Source organism: Peromyscus maniculatus, chromosome 1 (genome assembly GCF_049852395.1).
Source record: "Peromyscus maniculatus bairdii isolate BWxNUB_F1_BW_parent chromosome 1, HU_Pman_BW_mat_3.1, whole genome shotgun sequence".
NCBI classification, from domain to species: domain Eukaryota; kingdom Metazoa; phylum Chordata; class Mammalia; order Rodentia; family Cricetidae; genus Peromyscus; species Peromyscus maniculatus.
Window position 1 is genome coordinate 1,350,078 of NC_134852.1, and position 20,773 is coordinate 1,370,850.

At 36.6% G+C, this 20,773-nt stretch overlaps 1 protein-coding gene across 1 annotated transcript; it reads right to left on the reverse strand.

Moving 5' to 3' along the window:
• Nucleotides 1–3,682: 3,682 nt before the first annotated feature.
• Nucleotides 3,683–20,594, reverse strand: LOC143272532 (vomeronasal type-2 receptor 116-like). Its single transcript, XM_076568036.1, has 6 exons — nucleotides 20,401–20,594; nucleotides 17,983–18,274; nucleotides 16,903–17,697; nucleotides 15,383–15,610; nucleotides 9,162–9,285; nucleotides 3,683–4,587 (listed from the first exon to the last, which is right to left on the reverse strand). The coding sequence occupies exons 1-6, from the start codon at nucleotides 20,592–20,594 to the stop codon at nucleotides 3,683–3,685; spliced, it is 2,538 nt and encodes an 845-aa protein (XP_076424151.1).
• Nucleotides 20,595–20,773: the final 179 nt, after the last annotated feature.

Consider the following 20,773-nt stretch of genomic DNA (forward strand, 5'->3'; position numbering starts at 1 on the left):
CCAAATTTGGTCCCAGGGTACCTGAAAAATCTATTTTTATTAATGGCTTTAGAAATGATGTCAGTGAATTTTGTTAGATAATCTACATTGAGACACACAGTAATGGTCAAGGGAGGACCCCCAGAGTCAGAATTCCTGGTTACTCACCAGGAATTGCATCACAAATTCCCTGTTAGAGAGAAGCAGCTCCATGACAAGAGCAATTGAGTTCTACACAGCATTCACACTGGTGCCTATGCTACACCAGTGACAGTTATGGAATACCTAACCAAAGCCTTGCTTCATTGTCTTGAGAAACAAAAATAAAGCCAAATTCAGAATTTTCCTGAACCCTGTTGTTCTGTCACTACCCAGCTCATCACAGAACCACTGTTATATTTGCATAATTACAAAAATGTTGATTTTTATAGTTTCAAAAACATCCACACAGATCTTGTGTGCTACCTTACAAATACCAAATAAGATCTATCACCCCTCTCAATCAGTCATTATTAAAGAGAAGATAATGTGAATATTTGATTTCTAAAACATGGTCTTCCTTCAAAAGCCTCAGTTCACATACATCAATTTCTTGTGTTGACCCATTTCTTCTCTTTTTCCTGTGATTTCAGGCAATGTTTTTTTTTTCATTCTACCTTCCAGTACTAACAGGGAAGCAATCTTTTTGAGTATCTTATAGGCAAATAGAAACTGGGAAGTCACTCCGTGTTTAGTGAGTAAATTCTTTTTATACCATTTTCAATTCATCTATTTTTGTTTTCATTCTAGAACCTGCACTGCCATTGTGACAGTGTTCTAATGAGTATGGGATGAGGAGCCTCTTTCAGTGAATATGAATTGTAGAGGAAGATGCACAAATATAGGGCCAGTTATTTCTGTGAGTAATGATAAATCTTATATGGCATTTGAGATGAGGTAAAATGGGGGGAAGGGTTTATCAGCTCCACATCTTAAAGAAACTAATATCTAAAGTTTGGAAAGGAGTCAAGAAATTCCCTGCTAACCTATAAGCTATGCCTGCCAGAAATCCAGGTAGATGACCTGCAGACCTTCCCTTCTTCCTGATTCATCCAGATCCAACCTCCTCAAGGCTTGTCATCAGCTTTGCAGCAGAACTTCAGTGGTAGCCTTCACAGACCCACTGTTCCCATTTCCTGTGGATCCCACAGATATCCCCTTTCAAACCTCCCTCTCACCACCAATTACTGTATCACAGCACCCAATTCGAGCAGGCACATATTGCTTACCCATAGGCCACTCCTTCCAGAAAACAACAAGGCTTCCCATGAACCTTTTCTTTCCCTCTATTCCTACAGATCCAGTCGATCCAATGTCATCCACAGCAATATTTCACAACACCTCTGGTAGTCTGTTCCCTTACATAAAAAAAATATAATGCAAACTAGCCATAAAAATGTGTCTCCACTAGTGCCTACTAACCCTATCACTTCAGTATCTGAATATTCCAACATATCTGAAGCCTGAAAACAAGATTTTAAATAGCTCTTAAGAATATAATGAGGAATCTTAAATAAGAATTTATTAAATCCTTTAAATAAATCCAGAAAAAGAATGGATAGAGAGCAGAAGCTGAATGACTCAGAGACATAGGGAAGTAAAAAATCAAATTGACTGAAATAAAATAAAAATTAAAATTAATTAATTGATTCTTAAACATTCTGTAGTGTTCATAGATCAATGTCTAGCCCAGTCAACACCAGAGAGGCTTCCTCTGGTAACTACTCGAAGCATATCCAGAAATAAGACCCACAACCAAACATTAATTGGAGCATAGGGAACCTTGAAGAAGAGGAGCAGGGAGGATTATAGGAAGCAAGGAAACCAGAAGAAGAAGATGGCCCATAGAATCACCTAAGCAGGGCTTATAGGGCCTCACAACAGCTGAAGCAGAAATTATGGTGCCTGCATGGGTCTGTGTTAAGTTCTCTGTGTACATGCAGTAGTTATTTATCTTGTGAAGTTTGTGGTACTCTTTATAGTGGAAGATGAGTGTCTTTGACTATGTTGTCTCCTTATAAAACACTTTTCTTCCTATTAGAGTGCCTCATCCAGCCTTGACATGAGAGACTTTTCCTAGTTTTATTGCCCCTTGTTATGCTATGTTTGCTTGACTTCCCTGGGAGGCCTGACATTTAATGAAGGGAAAAGGAGAAGCAGTGGATCTAGTGGAGAATGTAGGTGTGTGGTGGGTAGAACAGGATGGAGTGGAGGAAGGAAAAGCTATGCTGAGAATGTATTTAATGTGAAAATAATAATGATTGAAAAAGAAATCCAGGAAAACACAAATAAACAGGGCAAGGAGATAAATAAAACAGTTCAAGACCTTAAAATTGAAATCAAATCAATAAAAAGTGACCAAAAGTGAAATAATTCTGGAAATAAAAAAAATAGGAAATCAAACAGCGACAATAAAACCCAGATTCACTATCATTGTGGACCATTCCAACTCAATTTTTTATGTATATTCAGAGAAAAATATTCAGTTTCATAGGGGAAAGGCACAAGAAAAGATACAAACTTGCTGAAATAATTATGAAAAATTAAATAAAAATTTTGGAAGTTTGACCATTCCTGATTTCAATTTGAAAAAACAAAGAGTAACAAAAACAGCATAATACTGGAATAAAAAGAGACAAATTGATCATTGGAATCAAAGAGAAATCCTAGATATAAATTCAGACACCTATGGACACCTGATTATGATAATAAGAGACAAAATACACATTTGAAATAGTAAGACATTTGCAACAAATGTCTATATATAGAAGACAACCTGTCTCAAGTGCCTTAATATAAAACAAGATACCCTGAACCTTGTAGAAAAGAAAGTGAGAAAGAAACTTGAAGTCATTGAAATTGGAGAAGAATTTCTGAATAGAACACTATTAGCGTATACACTAAGACCAACAATTAACGAACAGGGCCTCATGAAGTTGACAAGCTCCTCTAAGGCAAAGGACACTCTCCTTGAGACAAATCAGCAGCCTTAGGAATGGAAACAAGGCTTTTACCATCTCCACATCTGAGAGAGGACTTATATCCACAACACATGAAGAACTCAAGAGACTAGGTATCAAAAACCAATAATCCAATTTTAGAATGCAATAGTGAACTAAACCCAGAATTCACTAAAGGGAAAACTCAAATTACTGAGAAAACTTAAGGAAATGTTATTTTTGCCTTGTCTTACTGTGTATTGTTTTGTCATCTGTGTTTTGTTGTTGTTGTTGTTGTTGGGGTACTCTTTTTGGAAAGTTATTGGAGGCATAGTGGTTGTGAGAGAGAGAGAGTGTGTGTAGTTCGGGGAGAGTTGTGTGTGAGAACACAACATCATGTTTAGTCTCACCATTGTGCTATCAAAGTCTCACATTCACTCAGACATCAAAAGAACAGAGTTTATTTCAATGATTATTGTATATTGGAGAAAGGAGAGACCTTGAACACTGGGATATTGTCTAATGCCAGGTGTTGTGGAATGAGTGGTTGATTGGAATTTTATAGGAGACAATGTACAGAAAAGCAGTATGAATGATACTTCTAGGCATCATCATTAGAAGAAAGGTTGAGAGTCATAAGCTAATGCATGCATCTTGCATTATATCGTAAGAGATGGTTCTTTACCAACACTAAAGTTGTCAGTTTCAATTAAGGAAATGTCAGTTCAGAAAGATGTTTTCTCCTTTAACTTTTGAAGAGAATTTCTCTCTGGTCGTAACAAAATTATGTAGCACTTAGGGAAAAAGATGCATCCCAGAAGGCCAACACTTGAGGCCAAGATGGAGAAGATCTCCACAGCAACCATGACCTTACCCTTGGTGCTGTGGTAGACAGGAAGAAAAGTGACCCAGACACTGCAGAACAACAGCATACTGAAGGTCAGCAACTTGGCTTCATTGAATTTGTCAGGGAGATTCCTGGCCAAGAAAGCCACAATGAAGCTCCCAAAGGCAAGGGAGCCATGGTATCCCAAAACACAGTAGAATGCAGTAACTGAGCCCTTGTCACACACAATGATGATTTTGCCATGCTCAGAATGTGCATCAATGTCAATAGATGGAGGAGAAACTCCCAGCCAGATTGCACAGAGAATAATCTGGATGAGGGTACAGATGCCAATGATATAGTTGGGTGCCCCTGAAGTCAGGTAGAACCTCATCCTTTTTCCAGGGGTTGTGACTTTGAAAGCAAGTACAACAGTAACTGTTTTGGCCAACACAGTGGAAACAGCCACAGTAAATACAACTCCAAATGTGATTTGCTGCAGGATGCATGTAGCTGCATTGGGATGTCCAATGAAGAGCAAGGGACACAAGAAACAAAAGAGGAGTGAGATGAGCAAAGTGTAACTGAGATTGCGGTTATTGGCCTTGACAATGGGAGTGTCATGATGCTTCACAAATACCACAAGAACCACAGAAGTGAATGCAGTGAAGCACAAAGCCATTGAGGTCAGAGCCATCCCCAAGGGGTCTTCGTAGGTTAGAAAGATCAGAGATTTGGGAATGCACTGGTTCTGCTCTGCATTGGCATACTGGTCCTCTGGACACTTCATACACTGATCCACATCTGATGGAGAAAGGAATGTATGATTAGTGCATCTTAGCATATTTAGAGACTAGACATTTCAATTAAGTGTGTTGCAGAAGCAGGTCAATGTCTGCATTTTTCCTGAGGATGTAGGTAATAGGTATTGTTGCACAGCAATGCTTCAATTTAACATTATTCATTGATTATATTTATGTGTAAGGAAACTAAACCGCCATTATGTTGTCTATATAACCATGTGTTCATGATTCCATTTGTCATCTTAAGGAAAGCACAGGTATTTTCAGCACCATTGTGCATGCTATGATAAAGTTCCTTAAAATTTTTAAGTGACAAAAACTGAAATCTTTAACCACTGTTTTGCACAGTGTATATTTTTAAGTCTTAGTAACAGGTATACATTGCCTGCTGCATTTTTTCTTTCTATTTTATGAATGCTGTCCTTATTAGAGATGGAGACTGTGTCTTCTACTGGGACAACACCTGTGATATATTTTCTAGTGTGAATTTGTCAGCCTAAACACACTGATGTAGATGAATTTCTAGTCTTATTAAACAAGAAACATAGATCCAAGAGGTGAAAGCCGTAGAGATCAGAGAAATAGTGAGAGCTGCCAGCTAACCTTAGCTCACCATGCCACTATAGCTTCCCAAGAGAGAGCTTCTTCTTGTCTAACCTGTGGAATCATTTCCTTGCTGTTCTGCCTTCTCATTGGCTCTTAGCCCAGCTATCTAACTTCCTTGTCACTGCCTGTTTGTACAGACCTCTAGGTATCTATGGTTGGTACTGGGATTTAGACGGGTGTTACTATGCTTGGTTGTCCGCTAGTGTGTCCTTGAACACACAGAGACTCTGCTTGCCACGTGATTTAATTAAGTGCATGTGCTACCACTGGCTGAATTTTGTTTATGGCTGGCTATGTCCTCTGATCTTCAGGCAAACTTTATTTATTAACACACAAATAAAATATCACCACACATTGACATAGATTCAATATTAAACAGAATCAGTAGGAAACTTCAGAGTCAGTAAGAGATACCCTAGGATCAAGTTCTCAACACAAAGATTTATTTGACTCAGAGGTGAATAAGAGACAAAGGCAGGGTATAGAGGATGAGGGAGAAGGGAATGGAACATGGGAGATGGGTTATAGGTATTTCGCTGAAACATGAAGAACTTCCTCTGGATAGAGAGGTGACAGGTTTGCCCTTGAAGAAAATGGAAGTTCATAAATATAAAAGGGGAATCCCATATTAGGATGCAGTGTTTAATTGGATAGTCAAGTCTATTAGGACAGCCATAGGGGGTGTTGCTGTTCTGACTTCAATACTTTGATAGTCAGCCCCAGGAGGAGGTAGTGGCCAAATAAGGGAACAGACCTTGGTAGCTAGATTTAAGTATGTAATTGCAGACTGTTGGTGGTTTCTCATGTCTTTAATCCTAGCACAAGGGAAGTAGAGGCAGACAGAATTCTGGTTCAAGGTCAGCCACATCTACAAAGCTAGTTCCAGGATAGCCAGGGCTACACACACACACACACACACACACACACACACACACACACACACACACACACACACAAACCCTGTCACAAAACAAAAACAAAAACAAAAAAGTGTCTTAGGTAGTATTTCTATTGCTGTGAGGGGAAACTCTGACCTTGGCCACTCTTATAAATAAAAACATTTAATTGGGTGTCTTATAGTTCAGAGTTTTAGTTCATTAACACCATGGTTGGTCATGGTGGCATGCAAGTAGACCTGGTGCTGTAGAAGTACCTTACAATTATACATGTGCTGTGGGATGTTCTGTATGTCCTGTGGGAGCCCGTTCTTTGGTTCCTCATGGCTTTACCCATCAGGTCCGCATAGAGAATGATTAGGACCACGGGCCTGAGTGCAGGTGTCTGAGATGGTCTGCACTTGGCTGTGCTGGGGGATGGTCTGTATGTCAAATTGCTCTGATTGGTCAATAAATAAAACCTGATTGGCCGTGGCTACGCACAAAGTATAGGCAGGACTAACAGAAAGGAGAAATAAAAGAACAGGAAGGCAGAAGGTGACTGCCTGCCAGCCGCCCGTCAGGACAAGCAGCATGTGAAAATGCTGGTAAGCCACGAGTCACGTTGCAAGATATAGATTTGTAGAAATGGATTAATTTAAGCTATAAGAACAGTTAGTAAGAAGCCTGCCATGGCCATACAGTTTGAAAGCAATATAAGTCTCTGTGTTTACTTGGTTGGGCCTCAGTGGCTGTGGGACTGGTGGGTGACAAAGATTTGTCCTGACTGTGGGCAAGACAGGAAAACGCTAGCTACATCCATGTTTGATCCATACGCAACAGTAATAAACTGACTCAATTGGTGTGGCTTGAGTGTTTGAGAGTTCTAATTCTTCCCGCAGAGTGACACACTTTCTCCAAAAAGACCACCCCTTCTCCAACAAGATAACATCTACTAATAAGACCACTCCTCATAATTTTATGGGATCAAATCACATTCAAATTTCCTCAGTAATCTAAAGGTTTTTAGCAAGGCAAAGGGAATAGGGGAGAAGAGTAGAGCTTGATAAAGACATGTTGCCCACTCTTCGTCTGCCTAAAGTCCCTTCAGATTCATTAAGTTTTTTTTGTGTGTGTCTTTGTGTATGTATAGAGATTTATATGTGTGTATACATATAGAATAACAAAAGTGCTCATGAATATGAGAGTGATTCAGTTTATCTGGGGTAAATAGGAGGATGAAATGATAGAAGAAATTTATATAATTTTGATGTTTGAAAATGCAAAAATAATTAAATATATTAAATTAATGACCTTTAGTTGAGTCTTCATCTGGCAGGAAGGATTCTATACTTCTGAGGATTGTTCATAAGAAACAGTAACCTTATCACTTAAGGTAGAAACCTCTGTATATTTTAAGAATTGAAAACCCCTACATCCTCATTCGATCACCCTTGGGAAGAGAAAAGTATATTCCTCCTGCCCTAATTTCTATCTATGTGAGTCTGAGATGCTGCAAGTGTACTCCAGTATGAAGGAGATGTTGATATAACACCATGAGCAACTCAACACAAGGACATTCGAACAAGAGTGATAGCACAGAATGTTTGTTTTGAGGAATAGGACCCCAATCATAAGCTGTAATCTCTAACCTTACAAGATAAGGAAACTTGATTACAATTGCTCTGAATCAGTGGATAATTTAAGAGTCATAATGTGCTTCTAGATTTTAAGTCTTTTTATCTAGAACGATGCATTTAAAGACACATGTAATTAATTAATTTATTTAAGGGACTGGAAGTTGGCTCAGTTGTGAAGAGAATGTACTGCTCTTACAGAAGCCCTGAATTAGGTCCCCAGCACCCATGTCAGGTGTCTCACAGCTGGCTGTAACTAACTATGGAGACACTGGATGCCACTCACATGCACCTGCAATTGTGCACACATTACCACTCCTCTCACATACACACACATAATGAAAGAAATAATAACATATTTTTGCTTAAGTTTTGTTGTATTTATCATTATAAATAGATTACTCTTATATGTTTTTACATTTAAAACAATTTCACTAGACCTTGCTTAATTACTTCAGTAAATATTGTATGTGTGAGTGCATAGAGGTCAGAAGAAAACTTCTAGGAGTTGGTTACCTCTTCCTACTACAAGGGATTTAATTAATATTACAGGCCATAAGTCTCCTTTACAAACTTTCATTTCTTTGCATAGGATGACAGGCAATAGAAGAGAAAAACAATCCATCTGGCATTTGCATGGAGCCAACTCTATACAAATAATCATTTGACTAATAAGATCTGTGCAGGTTTCAACAACATTTAGAAAATTGTGACTAGTTGCTTCCATAAAAAAATTAATCTTATATTTGTGACATTATTAACTGGGTGAAGTATAGAAAAATATTGAACACAGGACTGTCTCTGTATTTTCTACATCAGGTGCCATCTCATTTACACTTCCCTAGACTTCAAATTGCATTAATAATTTGAAAAACAGATCTCTGGGTATTGCTTAAAGTTTTCTGTCTCATTCTAAACAGTTTCTGATAATTTTACAAGTAATTATTCTTGTCTCCATTAATCTTACAGAGGACTTTCATTTGGTTCCTAGCACCCACATAACAGATTTCAGTGGTTCTGATGCCCTGATCTGTTCTCCATTGACTCCTGCACATACATAGTGCCTTAAATGTATGTAGAGATACATAAACACATTCAAATTTTATAAATAAATATTATTAAAGACTCATAATTGTAATTTAATCTACCTATAATTTTAGAGGACATAATCACACTAGGAAAGACCTTTTATAGAATTCCTTTACACTGTACCTTGATTATCAAACTGTTTATCTGAGAAAATGACACATGACATGAATTTTCAATTAGTCAAAGCTGTATGTCATAGCAAAGGGTGTTACTTGAAGGTATGCTGTTATTGATCACATTCCTATAAAAATTAACATAGGCACGTGATGTATTTTATTTGTAGAGAGGACTTTTAAAACCTTTAGTCATCTCCATGTGGGTTAGAGAGGATGATCATTGGGAAGAATTTATCTAGCAGAAGCACTCACTTGTCTCATTAGAAACTTCATTTTCTGGGCAGGGGTTGCAATCAAAACAGCAGACTGTCATTCCCTCCTGCCAGAATTTTCTGAATCCAGGACCACAATCAGCACTGCACACAGAGGGTGGCATCTGAGAAAAATTAGACACATGCTGTTATTAGTAGTTTTACCTATTTCTTCCATATCTATATTAGATGAACCTGGTGAAATAAGCTTATTCTATATACATCAAATGAATGACCATGTGTTATGTACACAATAAGCTTATTTTATATATACCAAATGAGTGACCACATTTCACTTAGTATATTATATAAAACCATATTTATCAGTGTGTGGAAACATTAATATAAAGTTTAGTAGCTTCACCTTGCTAGACATTCAGTAAGAAGACTAGGTTGTTTGCTGTGGGCAAACACTATGGTGTTTGCAAACTGGTTTTTCTAGTTAATTTTTGTCAACTTACCACAAAGTACATTAAAAAGTTAGTCAGAACCTGAGCTAAAAGAATCCTCTTCATTGAACTAGGCTGTCAATCTACCTGTAATATATTTTATTAATTAGTCCTTGATTTAGGAGTGCTCAGCCCATTGTGGGCATTGTTATCCCTAGTCAGTGCTGTATGAGAAATCAAGCAGAGCAAATCACTAAGTAGTGGTTTTTTCCCTAAGAGTCTATGCTTTATTGAATCCAGAATCTTGCCTTGTCCTCCCTCGATTGGAACTCATGAGCCTAATCAACCACACCTCTTTATTTTGTGTATAGTGTTTAATCACAATAATAGCATTGCAATCTAGAACTAGTGGACATATGAAACTGGGGAAGAAACTCCTCATATTTCTGAATATGTACATTAACTCCAATAAAATAACACTGCAAAGCATGAAAAAGAGGGTATAAGAAAAAAAAACAGATAAATGGCACAGCCTGGTACATTTGTATTGATAAAGTACTGAGCTAACAAGAATTGAACTGAAAAGTTGTGCATTTGCTGAGGTGAAAATGCTTTACAAAAGCTGTAAGTATTGGGGGAACCTGAATAAAAGTTAGCTTACTTAACATTAATTAAAATATTTCTTAAAGTTTAAAATAAAAAGTCTTTGTTTCATCAAAACCTTGCTTAGAGTGATCTGTATGCTGATTCAGAAATCTGCTGATTGTTGTGTCTTCACTTTGCATCCTTTCTTCAGTACTGAGTTTTGTTTTGAAACTGCAGTGTCTCCTATGCACTGGGCCTTTCATAGTTTCCACAATATGGTTAACTAGAAATCTTCCTTTTCTTTTGTAGTTTTCTTGAAAGAGGATCTCACAATGTTGTTGGGAGACCTCAACTCCTCATATAAACTAGGTTGACATAGTTACCACATAGATATGTATTTTATTCTTCCTGAATACTGGAATTAAAATATATGCTGTCAGCAGGCACAGTTTTTCCCATCTTTTCTGTTTGTCATGTTTACAATTTCTTTTTATAGTTGCTAAGATGTTAAGAAATTTTTTAAAGAAGAGTGGAAAACCAAGAAAAAGCAATAAAACAGGTGAAGAAATAAGTGCAAGAATTGAAAACTGAAATAGAGGCAATAAAGAAGACATAAACTGAGGGAATGCTGGAAATTAAAAATCTAAGGATTGGTACAGGAACTGTAGATTTAAGCATAACCAAAAGAATGCAAGAAATGGAAGAAAGACTCTCTGGCACTAAAGATACAATAGAGGAAATAGATTCGGCAGTCAATGAAAACAAAGTCATAACACAAATCCTTCAGGAAATCTGGGAAACCATGAAAAGACCAAAACTAATAATAATATGGAAAGAAGAGGGAAAAGAATAACAGCTCAAAGGTACAGAGAATATATTCAACAAAATCATAAAAGTAAACTTTCCCAACCTAAAGAATGAAATGCCTATAAAGATGCAAGCTCAGAGAACACCAACTAGACACAACCCAAAAAAAGTCCAAATGCCACATAATAATCAAACCACTAAATATACAGAATAGAGAAAAAAATATTAAGAGCTGAAAATCAAAAAAAGTGAAGTAACATATAAATAGAAACCCATCAGAATAACACCCAAATTCTCAAAGGAGACTCTGAAAGCTAGACGTCCTGAACAGAAATTATGCAGATGCAAAGAGACCATCGAAGCCAGCCCAGGTTATTATAAACAGCAAAGCTCTCAATTGCCATAGACCAAGTGAAAAAGGTATTCCATGACAAAAACAGATACAAAAAAAAAAATACTTATCCACAAATCCAGTCCTACAGAAAGCACTAGAAGGAAAAATCCCACCTAAAAATTTAGATTTACCCTGGAAAACACAGGAAATAGATAATCCCACACCAACAAATCCCCAAAAAGGGAAAAACGCAACACTACCTTCAAAAAATAGCAGGAATTAACAATCACTGGTCATTAATATCCTTTAATATCAATGGACTCAATTTGCCTATAAAAAGATACAGGTTAATAGAATGGATATGAAAATAGGGTCCATCCTTCTGCTGCATACAAGAAACACACCACAACTTCAAAGACAGGCACTATCTCAGAGTAGAGGGCTGGGAAAAGCCCTTCCAGTATAACGGATTAAGAAGTAAGCTGGTATAGATATCCTAATATCTGAAAAGACATATTTCAAACTGAAATTATTAAAAAGAGTTTAAGAAGGACATTACATGTTCATCACAGGAAAAATTCATCAATATGAGGTCTTAATTCTGAACATTTTTGCCTCAAATTCAAGGGCACCCACATATGTAAAAGAAGCATTACTAAAGCTTAAATTGCTCATCAAGCCCCACGCTAATAGTGGGAAACTTCAAAACTGCAATATCCCCAATGGATAGGTCTGCCAGACAGAAACTTAAAGGAGAAATAATGGAACTAAGAAATGGTATGACTCAAATGGACTTAATAGACATTTAGAGATCATTCAATCCAAATACAGAGAATGTGCCATCTTCTCAGGACCATATGGAATCTTCTCTATTATGTAACCACATACTCAGTGAAAAAGCAAATCTTAACATTTACAAAAATAAATGGAATAATCTCCTGTATTTTGTCAAAACACCATGTCTTAAAGTTAGAAATCAACAGAAACACAAGTTACAAAAAGCTTACAAACTCATAGAAACTAAATAATGCTCAATTGAATCACCACTGCATCAAGGAAGAAATAAAGAAAGAAATTAAAGACTTCCTAGAGATCAACGAAAATGAAGACACCACATAGCCAAACTTATGAAACACTATGAAAACAGTTCTAATAGGAAAATTCATAAGTCTAAATGCCTATATAAAGAAATTGGAGATATCTCACACTAGTGATTTAGCAGCATACTTAAAAGCTATAGAAGAAAAAGAAACAAACTCACCCAGGAGGAATAGATGCCAGGAAATAATCAAATTGAGGTCGGAAATCAATAAAATAGAAATAAAGAGAACAGTACAAAGAATCAATGAAACAGAGAGCTGGTTCTCTGAAAAATCAACAAGGTAGAAAAAACATTATCCAAACTACTAATAGACAGAGAGAGAATATCCAAATTAACAAAATAAGAAATTAAAAGGAAATATAACATCTGAGAATGAGGAAACACAGGGAATCATCAAGTCATACTTCAAAAATCTGTACTCCACAAATTGGAAATTCTAAGAAAATTGAAAATTTTCTAGATAGGTAGCACATACCCAAATTAAATCAAGACCAGTTAAACAATTTAAATAGACCTATTATCCATAAGGAAATAGAAACAGTTATTAAATGTTTCCCAACTAATATAATACCATGGCCAGATGGTTTCAGTGCAGAATTCTACCAAGATTTCAAAGAAGAGCTAATAATATTCCTCACATTTTTCCACACAATAGAAACACACAAGGAACATTGCCAAATTATTTCTAAGAGGCTACAGTTACCCTGACAGCCATGTCACACAAAGATGCAAAAGAAAGAGAATTACAGATCAATCTCCCACATGAACATTGATGCAAAAAGACTCAATAAAATACTGATAAACCATATCCAATAAAATATAAAAATAATTATCTACCATGATAAAGTAGACTTCATCCCAGAGATGCAGGGATTGTTCAACATACAAAAATCTATCAATGTAATCCATCATATAAACAAATTGAAATTAAAAAAACACATGATCATCATATTGGATGTTAAAAATCCATTTGACAAAACCTAACATTCCTTCATTATAAAGTTCTTGGAGAAATCAGGAATAGAAGAAATATACTTAAACATAATAAAGGCAATTTATAGCAAGCGGTAGCAAATATCAAATTTAATGGACAGAACTCAAAGTGATGCCACTATATTCAGGAACAAGGCAAGGCTGTACATATCTATTCAATATAGTACTCAAAGTCCTAGCAAGAGCAATAAGACAACAAAAGGATATGAAAGGCATATAAATTGGAAAGTAAGAAGTCAAACTTTATTTTCAAATGATATGTAAGTAAATAGATTGAAGTAGAAAATATCATCCTGAGTGAGGTAACACAGACTCAGAAACACAAACATGGTATGTATTCACTCATAAGTGGATACTAGATGCACAGCAGAGGATAATCAGACTACAACCCACATCTCCATTGAAAGCAAGGACGCAAGGCACAGAAGAATCACTTTGAGAAGGGGAAACAGAGATTTTCAGGAGTGGAGTGGGGATATGGAGGGGCAATTGAGAGATGAAGATGGAGAAAGAGAACATGAGGGAATTGGGAGATATAGTTGGGGGAGTGAGGGATTGGGAAAGCAATGAAAGCAATATTCTGATAGAGGGAGATTTTGTAGAGTAAGGGAGAAACCTGGTGCTAGGGAAATTCCCAGGAATCCTCAAGGATATCCCAAGATTAGACGACTAGCAATAGTGATTAGGATTTCTGAACTGACTTATCCTGATAATTAGATTGGTGAATGCCCTAGCTGTCATAATACAGCCTTCATCCAGTAACTGATAGAAGTAGATGCAGAGATACACAACCAAGCAATACCTCGAGCTCTGGGAATCCAGTTGAAGGAGGGAAGAGGGATTATATGAGCAAGGGGGATCAAGGTCACAATGAGGAAATCTACAGAGACAACTCAACCAAGCACAGAGAAACTCAGGAATTTTAGACCAACAGCTGTGGAATCTGCTTGGAGCTGGACAAGACCCTCTGCATATGGGAGATATTTTTGCAGCTGGGTCTGTTTGAGGGACCCCTGGCAGTATGATCAGGATATAACTCTCGTGCATAAGCTGGCCTTTTAAATCCTATTACCTATGGTTGTATACCTTGCTCAAACTTGAGGCAGGGGTTAGGGGCTTGGTTCTACCTATTGAATGTACCAGGCTTTGCTGTTCCACCATGGGAAAACTTACTTATTTAGCAGAGGGAATGAAATGTTGGTAAGGGAGAGGGTTAGGAATGGATGGGGGGTACAAGAGCAGAGGTGAGAGAGGGATCTGTGTTTGGTATGTAAAATGAATAAAATTTTTGTTTTAAATTTAAAAAATTAGCTAGGCGGTGGTGGTGCACCCCTTTAATCCCAGCACTTGGGAGTCAAAGCCAAGCTGATCTCTGTGTGTTCGAGGCCAGCCTGGTCTACAGAGCGAGATCCAGGAAAGGCGCAAAGCTACACAGAGAAACTCTGTCTCAAAAACGGGGGAAAAAAGATAAAAAAAAAATTAAGAGATGATCTTAATTACTGTCATGTCTTCGTTTTCTTTCCTTCTTTCTGCCCATGTCTTTATTTTTTGTATTGTTTTTGGAGACAAGGATTCTCTTTGTAGCCCTGGCTATTCTTGAACTCAATCTGTAATAAAAAACAATGATTTGCATATGTGTAATTTTCTCCTCATTTCTAGTTAGCCTCAGTTTTTCAGCACTGGTGTCAGGGATTCAGCAGAGAAAAGGAAAATCATTGTGTAGTAATCAGAGTGCTTTACTAGAAATAATATTAAACAGTGTTAACAAGCATTTTTATATTTATATTAAAAGACAGAAACAGGTTATAGTATAATAAATATTCAATGATTTTATGTCTTATATCTTCAAAGAATTAATGAAACATCATATCAAAAAGTAAAAAGGAGAGTCATACTAAAGGAGGCTAAAGAATGGTTCCTAATGTGATAATCTATTGCATTTTAGTAAGTTACAAAGAATCACAAATAGAAATGCTGTGTAATGGAAATCAGAACAATTAGGTCAGACCCACCTCTCTACTTCCTGTGGCCCATTCTATAACATCTTCATATAAATGTAGCTGTTGACCATGTGGAAAATATGGGCTAAACTTTCCAATCTTCACCTTAAGTCCAAGACCATTTGGGAAATTCCAAATCTGGAAAATGTCATACTCTGCCTGCAGTTTTTCTTTCTGGTTCATTATCACATTGTCCCCAACAGTATAGGTGAAGTGGTTCTTCATAAGAATGGAGTGCAGCTGAAAGACAGTCAGAAATTCTATAATATTGTGTGGGTCCTTGCTCGAAGTCAGAAAATGTATAATGATCTCATCACAAATACAACTATATTGAAGGTGCATAGTTGAGAAATCTCAATGAAAGCAAGTTGATTAATCAAATTATCATAATGTCCCTAGAATTGCAGTTCTCTCAGTGGAAATTACCAAACACAAATGCAGACATACATGCAGACACCAAACAGAAATATTAAATGTGCACACACACATACACACACTCATATCCATACAGAGATATAAACATAATACAGCCACATACTACTTACTCACACATACATGTGTAAGCCCAGACATACATGTGAACGTACAAACACACAAAATCACACTTATGCACCCAAACAGACACACAGAAAAAGAAACCCACAAAAAACATACACAGGCTCACACACAAAAACTCACCATTTTATAGATATACACAGATACAAATGCACAGGGAGACACTGATGCAAAATTATGATCAAATCCAAAGTCAGACAGCCACACACACAAATACACACAGATACACTGAAACACAGATATACATATGCACAATCGAATCAAAAAATATACACAAAAATCCACATGGGCACAGATAGACATACACACTGACAAATACATAGAGGAAGAGTCATAGAGAAACACACACCTACAGAAAAAACATTGATGTAAGACAAATTAACACTGTTCTACAAACAGACAGATATGCAAATAGACAGAAACACATATAAACACATCAACACAGATAAACACCCAGATACACAGAAACAAACACAAACACATCCATAAACAATGATAGCCATCCATCCACACATATGGATACACATGTATGTACTGAACAGAATCCTATCATTATTTTCTGTGTGTTTTCCAATGCCTAGATTTGGGGCAGAATCAGCTAATAACAGAGTAGAAAAGGATCCCCTACACTGATTACCACTTATTTGATGACTAACAAACAAAAGCTTATCTTCCCATCGGGAAGAGGAATAATGAGGAAAGACTCCTATGTTTCCAGTATTTGAAGAGGGGTGATGATATTCAGGTGCTCTGTAAGAAAATCACTGATTTGCCTTGATAAATTCTGTATCCTACTGTACTTCCTTTGCAACTGAGATTTATACCAACCTTTATATTTCCTTTCTCAGGAGCAAAAATGTTCAGAAAGCTTATATTTGGAAAAATATTTCCTAATAAACTAGAATGTGGCATCAGAGAGACTATTAAAGACTCTGACATTGATGACACCAAATATCATCCAATAGAAGAAACACTACCTTCAAGCAATTATATTGATATCCTTTCACATTTTCCATTCCCTGAAGAAGCTTCTCCTGGTAGAAATGGGCCACAATATGCACAGCATCATATATATCATAGTTGGCATCATTAAAAGCCATGTCAAAAGTCTGTAATCCTAGCCATTCCAATGAGGCATTGGATGAACAATTCTTCAGTGTCTTACAGTTAGAAACTGAGACTTCACAGTTAAAGTTCATCCACTCCAGTCTTGCCAGGTATTCATTTGGGGTGAGAGGGCTCAATGTCTGGAGGAAATTTTTAAAACCGGAAATCTCAGCATGATGGTGTGCAAAAGTTAGCGTCTTTTGAGATGAGTCAAGTATAAAGTCGCTCTTACTTGTAGAGACATCCCACTGTGAGGTGGTGACCCATATTTTCTGTATACCTAGAGATTCCCACATTCGATAGCTCAAAGCTAGAGTGCTGTCTGTTTCACCATAAATGATAACAACATTTGAGGATGATGTCATGATTTGCTTATAATATGTTTCAGCTCTTGACACATATAAGTGCATGTTGACCGGAATCATGTTCACAAAGGCAAAGCAGATTATATTTTCTTCCATCTCTCTTCTCAAATATGAGAGAAACTGGATACCATGATCATTGTCTGAGATGGCCAGCCCAATCCAGTTCCAGCTGAAATGAATCATCAGAGAAATCATGGCCTGGGCTAGAGATGTATCCTTGGGGGCCATCTGATACAAATAAGGAAATTGTTCATGATCACTCAGGATAGGATGGAAAGGTCCAAAGGTAAGCTGAACGACCTGAGACACAGGGAAGACCATGAGGTACCATACATTATAATAAGTTGTTAAACACACTTTTCTGCAAAGAGTTCTTAAAAAAACCCTTACCTGTTACTTATTCTCTTATCTATACTTTAAAAAGAGAAATATGAAAGGCACACAAAAATCTCTGAACAGTACCTTTGAACTATGTAGTTTTACCTAAGTGTTAGGTCAGTTTGTCCCTCACACTCTCCTTAGCATGTGGGAATGGCACCAGTAGAAACAAGATTTCTTGCAAAACTATCACACAAAAAATCTCACCTGCTGTGAATGGTAGAGGTCCATTGCTTTCCCAACTACTAAAGATTCTGCCAAGTTTGGTCCTGAAAGCAACACTGAACATAGTTCCACATTTATGCAGTCATAATTAGGTGCATTGTAATGATGTTTTACAGAAGATTGCACGATATCGTATGCTTTTGACATGAACTTACAACCACCTGCTAGAAATCCAAATAATAAAGACATATTTGGTAAAATATCAGGGTTCTTGTTGACTTGATCCACTGAAAAAGCTAAGGCCAGTGCAAACTGATTGTTGTCATTTCCTCCTCTGTAAAAGGTTACAGTGATTAATAGGGACAGAGAATTACAGATAATCATGTGTAATCAATATAAGGTCTATCCTGTGCTGGATAGTATTCTCAAGTACCCCCAAAGACTGAAACACATTTTCTGTGTTTGGATGTTGGCATTATATAAGAAGATGGAATCTTACAAAAACATTTAAATGTTCATCAAACTACAGTTTCTATAATTAAATGAGCCATCAGCCTCTTCCATAGACAGCCTTTTGCATCTCTGGCTTTTGAGTGTTCTCAAAATGCCCAATGTTTAATCAAAGAGTAACCTGATCGTGATTTCATTTTTAAATTATTGAGAAATATAAAAAACACACATGATGTGTGAGCCATTGAGTTCATGGTATTTTTTTATGAAATTAACTGAATAGGGAAAGGCAGTCATGAATGTCAGATCTATGCACAATAGTCTGGGCAACATTTGGCTCTGTTAATTATAATTCTTTATAATCAGTGGGCAATATAGCTAGCATATGTTATCCTGACCATCTTTATCTTTTTTCTTTCTGTTTTACCTATGGTGGCCATAAAATCTTCTTTAAGGATTCATTTTTAAATAAAACCAAATATCAGAGACAGATTTGGTAAACATGTATATCTGTATTCACCTGTGAATATGGATAATATTAATGCTCAGTTAGTCCGTAATAAGGGAATGGATTCCAACTGTAGACTAAACTGACCTCAAATGCACAGGGATACACTTCCTTTAGGTCATGAGTGCAGAGATTAAGGGCGTGTACTACCTCTTTAGCATTGTTCACTTATTTTATGTTTACACTGGCATGTCACATATTTACATTGGGTTTATCTGACCAAGATAATTTTTCTTGTAGAAAACATTGTTTGAATATTTTCTCAGTTACATTAACACAAGAATAGCATCCTACTAAATTTGTATGTGCCAATATTACATGTTGGTAAAATAGAAGAGTCTAAAATGTAAAATGTATGAAAAAAGTTTATGGAGTTTTATGTTAAAAAAGTGGGTGATGGGTCAGTTGGAAGAAAATGATACCATTTTGTGTTTATGTCTATGGGATGAATAATTCTCTTTCTTCCTAGTCATTTCATGTCATCTAACTAATAAAGATCAAATATACACAAAATTAAAATATAGATAGTCTTGCAATTGAAAAAATAAACAGATATAATGAATGAAATTAAAGGAAAACAAAAGTGTTGAATGTGATGTAAGTGTCAGAGAATAAACAGATTAGACATATAGAGAAAGGAGAAACACACTTCTTAAATAACAGTAAATGTGAGCTAGTGGGGAACACCTATTAAAAATTGTTGCCAATTATCACATTACAACTGTCTCTCAGGCAAGTGACTACTGAAGTAAGTAGTCACCAGTTTTAGGGACAGCCACAGTTCTCAATGAATGCAAACATACCATTTAGAGTCCATACAATCCTTCTTTGCTCTAAAGAAAGTGAATAAATGGACTTTGAAATTAAAGGCCAGTGATTATACATGCATACAGTAAAGTGTGGAGATAGAGGAACACATATGATGTTCAAAGTGGACTGGTTTCCTACTTCCATCCTTGATGTATCTTTAGAAGGCACAGTGTAACTACATGCAGGTCATCTGAGAGAGTAAATGAAAATCCATGTGAAAATTTTCTGCAGCTACTGTGCCAAAAATATTATTTGTTCTAGCAATGTGTTAAAAACTACACATTGATGGCATATCCATCGGCTGACTCTACTCTATGGCCATTATTTTTGTACCCACTTAGGGTGACATTCATTTAATTAGAATGGGCTTTTTTTGATGAGACATCACCAGATATTGTGATATGGAAAATGTGAAGAGGCAGACCATATGTGATGCAACAATGTATGGTCCTTTCTTTTCTCAGCTTCCAGGTTTGGAAGTTAGAGGGTAACTGGGAGAAAAACAAAACACTCTCTGGACAAATTAAAAGTAGAAAAATGGCATTGCCTTTCTAAAAGAATTTGGAGATGATTTTTGATGTGCGGGTTGGGAGAACAAGGCAGAAGTTTCAAGGCATTGCTCTGATCCTCATCCTCTGACCCCTCATGAAATATCCCTGATGACATTTATGTAGAAAGTATAAGGCACTTACCTTACTTTGAAAGGTTGTATGGACTTTGTTATCTCCACTGGCCCATGTACTGCATCAAGTATGAAGGCACATGACTGAAATATTCCATCCTTGTCTTCACTCTGCTTCATTGTCCAAAAGCAACTAGGATGAATGGAACTTGACATGTGAAGTAGAATGTTCAAGAGCAAGAAGAATAAAATCAAAGTGAACATATTTTTCTGCTCTAACCCTGGGAAATTTGGATTGTGACATGCCATACTGATCAGAATATCAAATGGGCACCCAGATATCTCCACATGCTTTTATTTCTGTGGCCAATAAGAGAGTACTTGGGATTTCATGATTCATTTTCTCTTTTGTGCAGTTGTTTCCTCACCCATTAAGAATACTT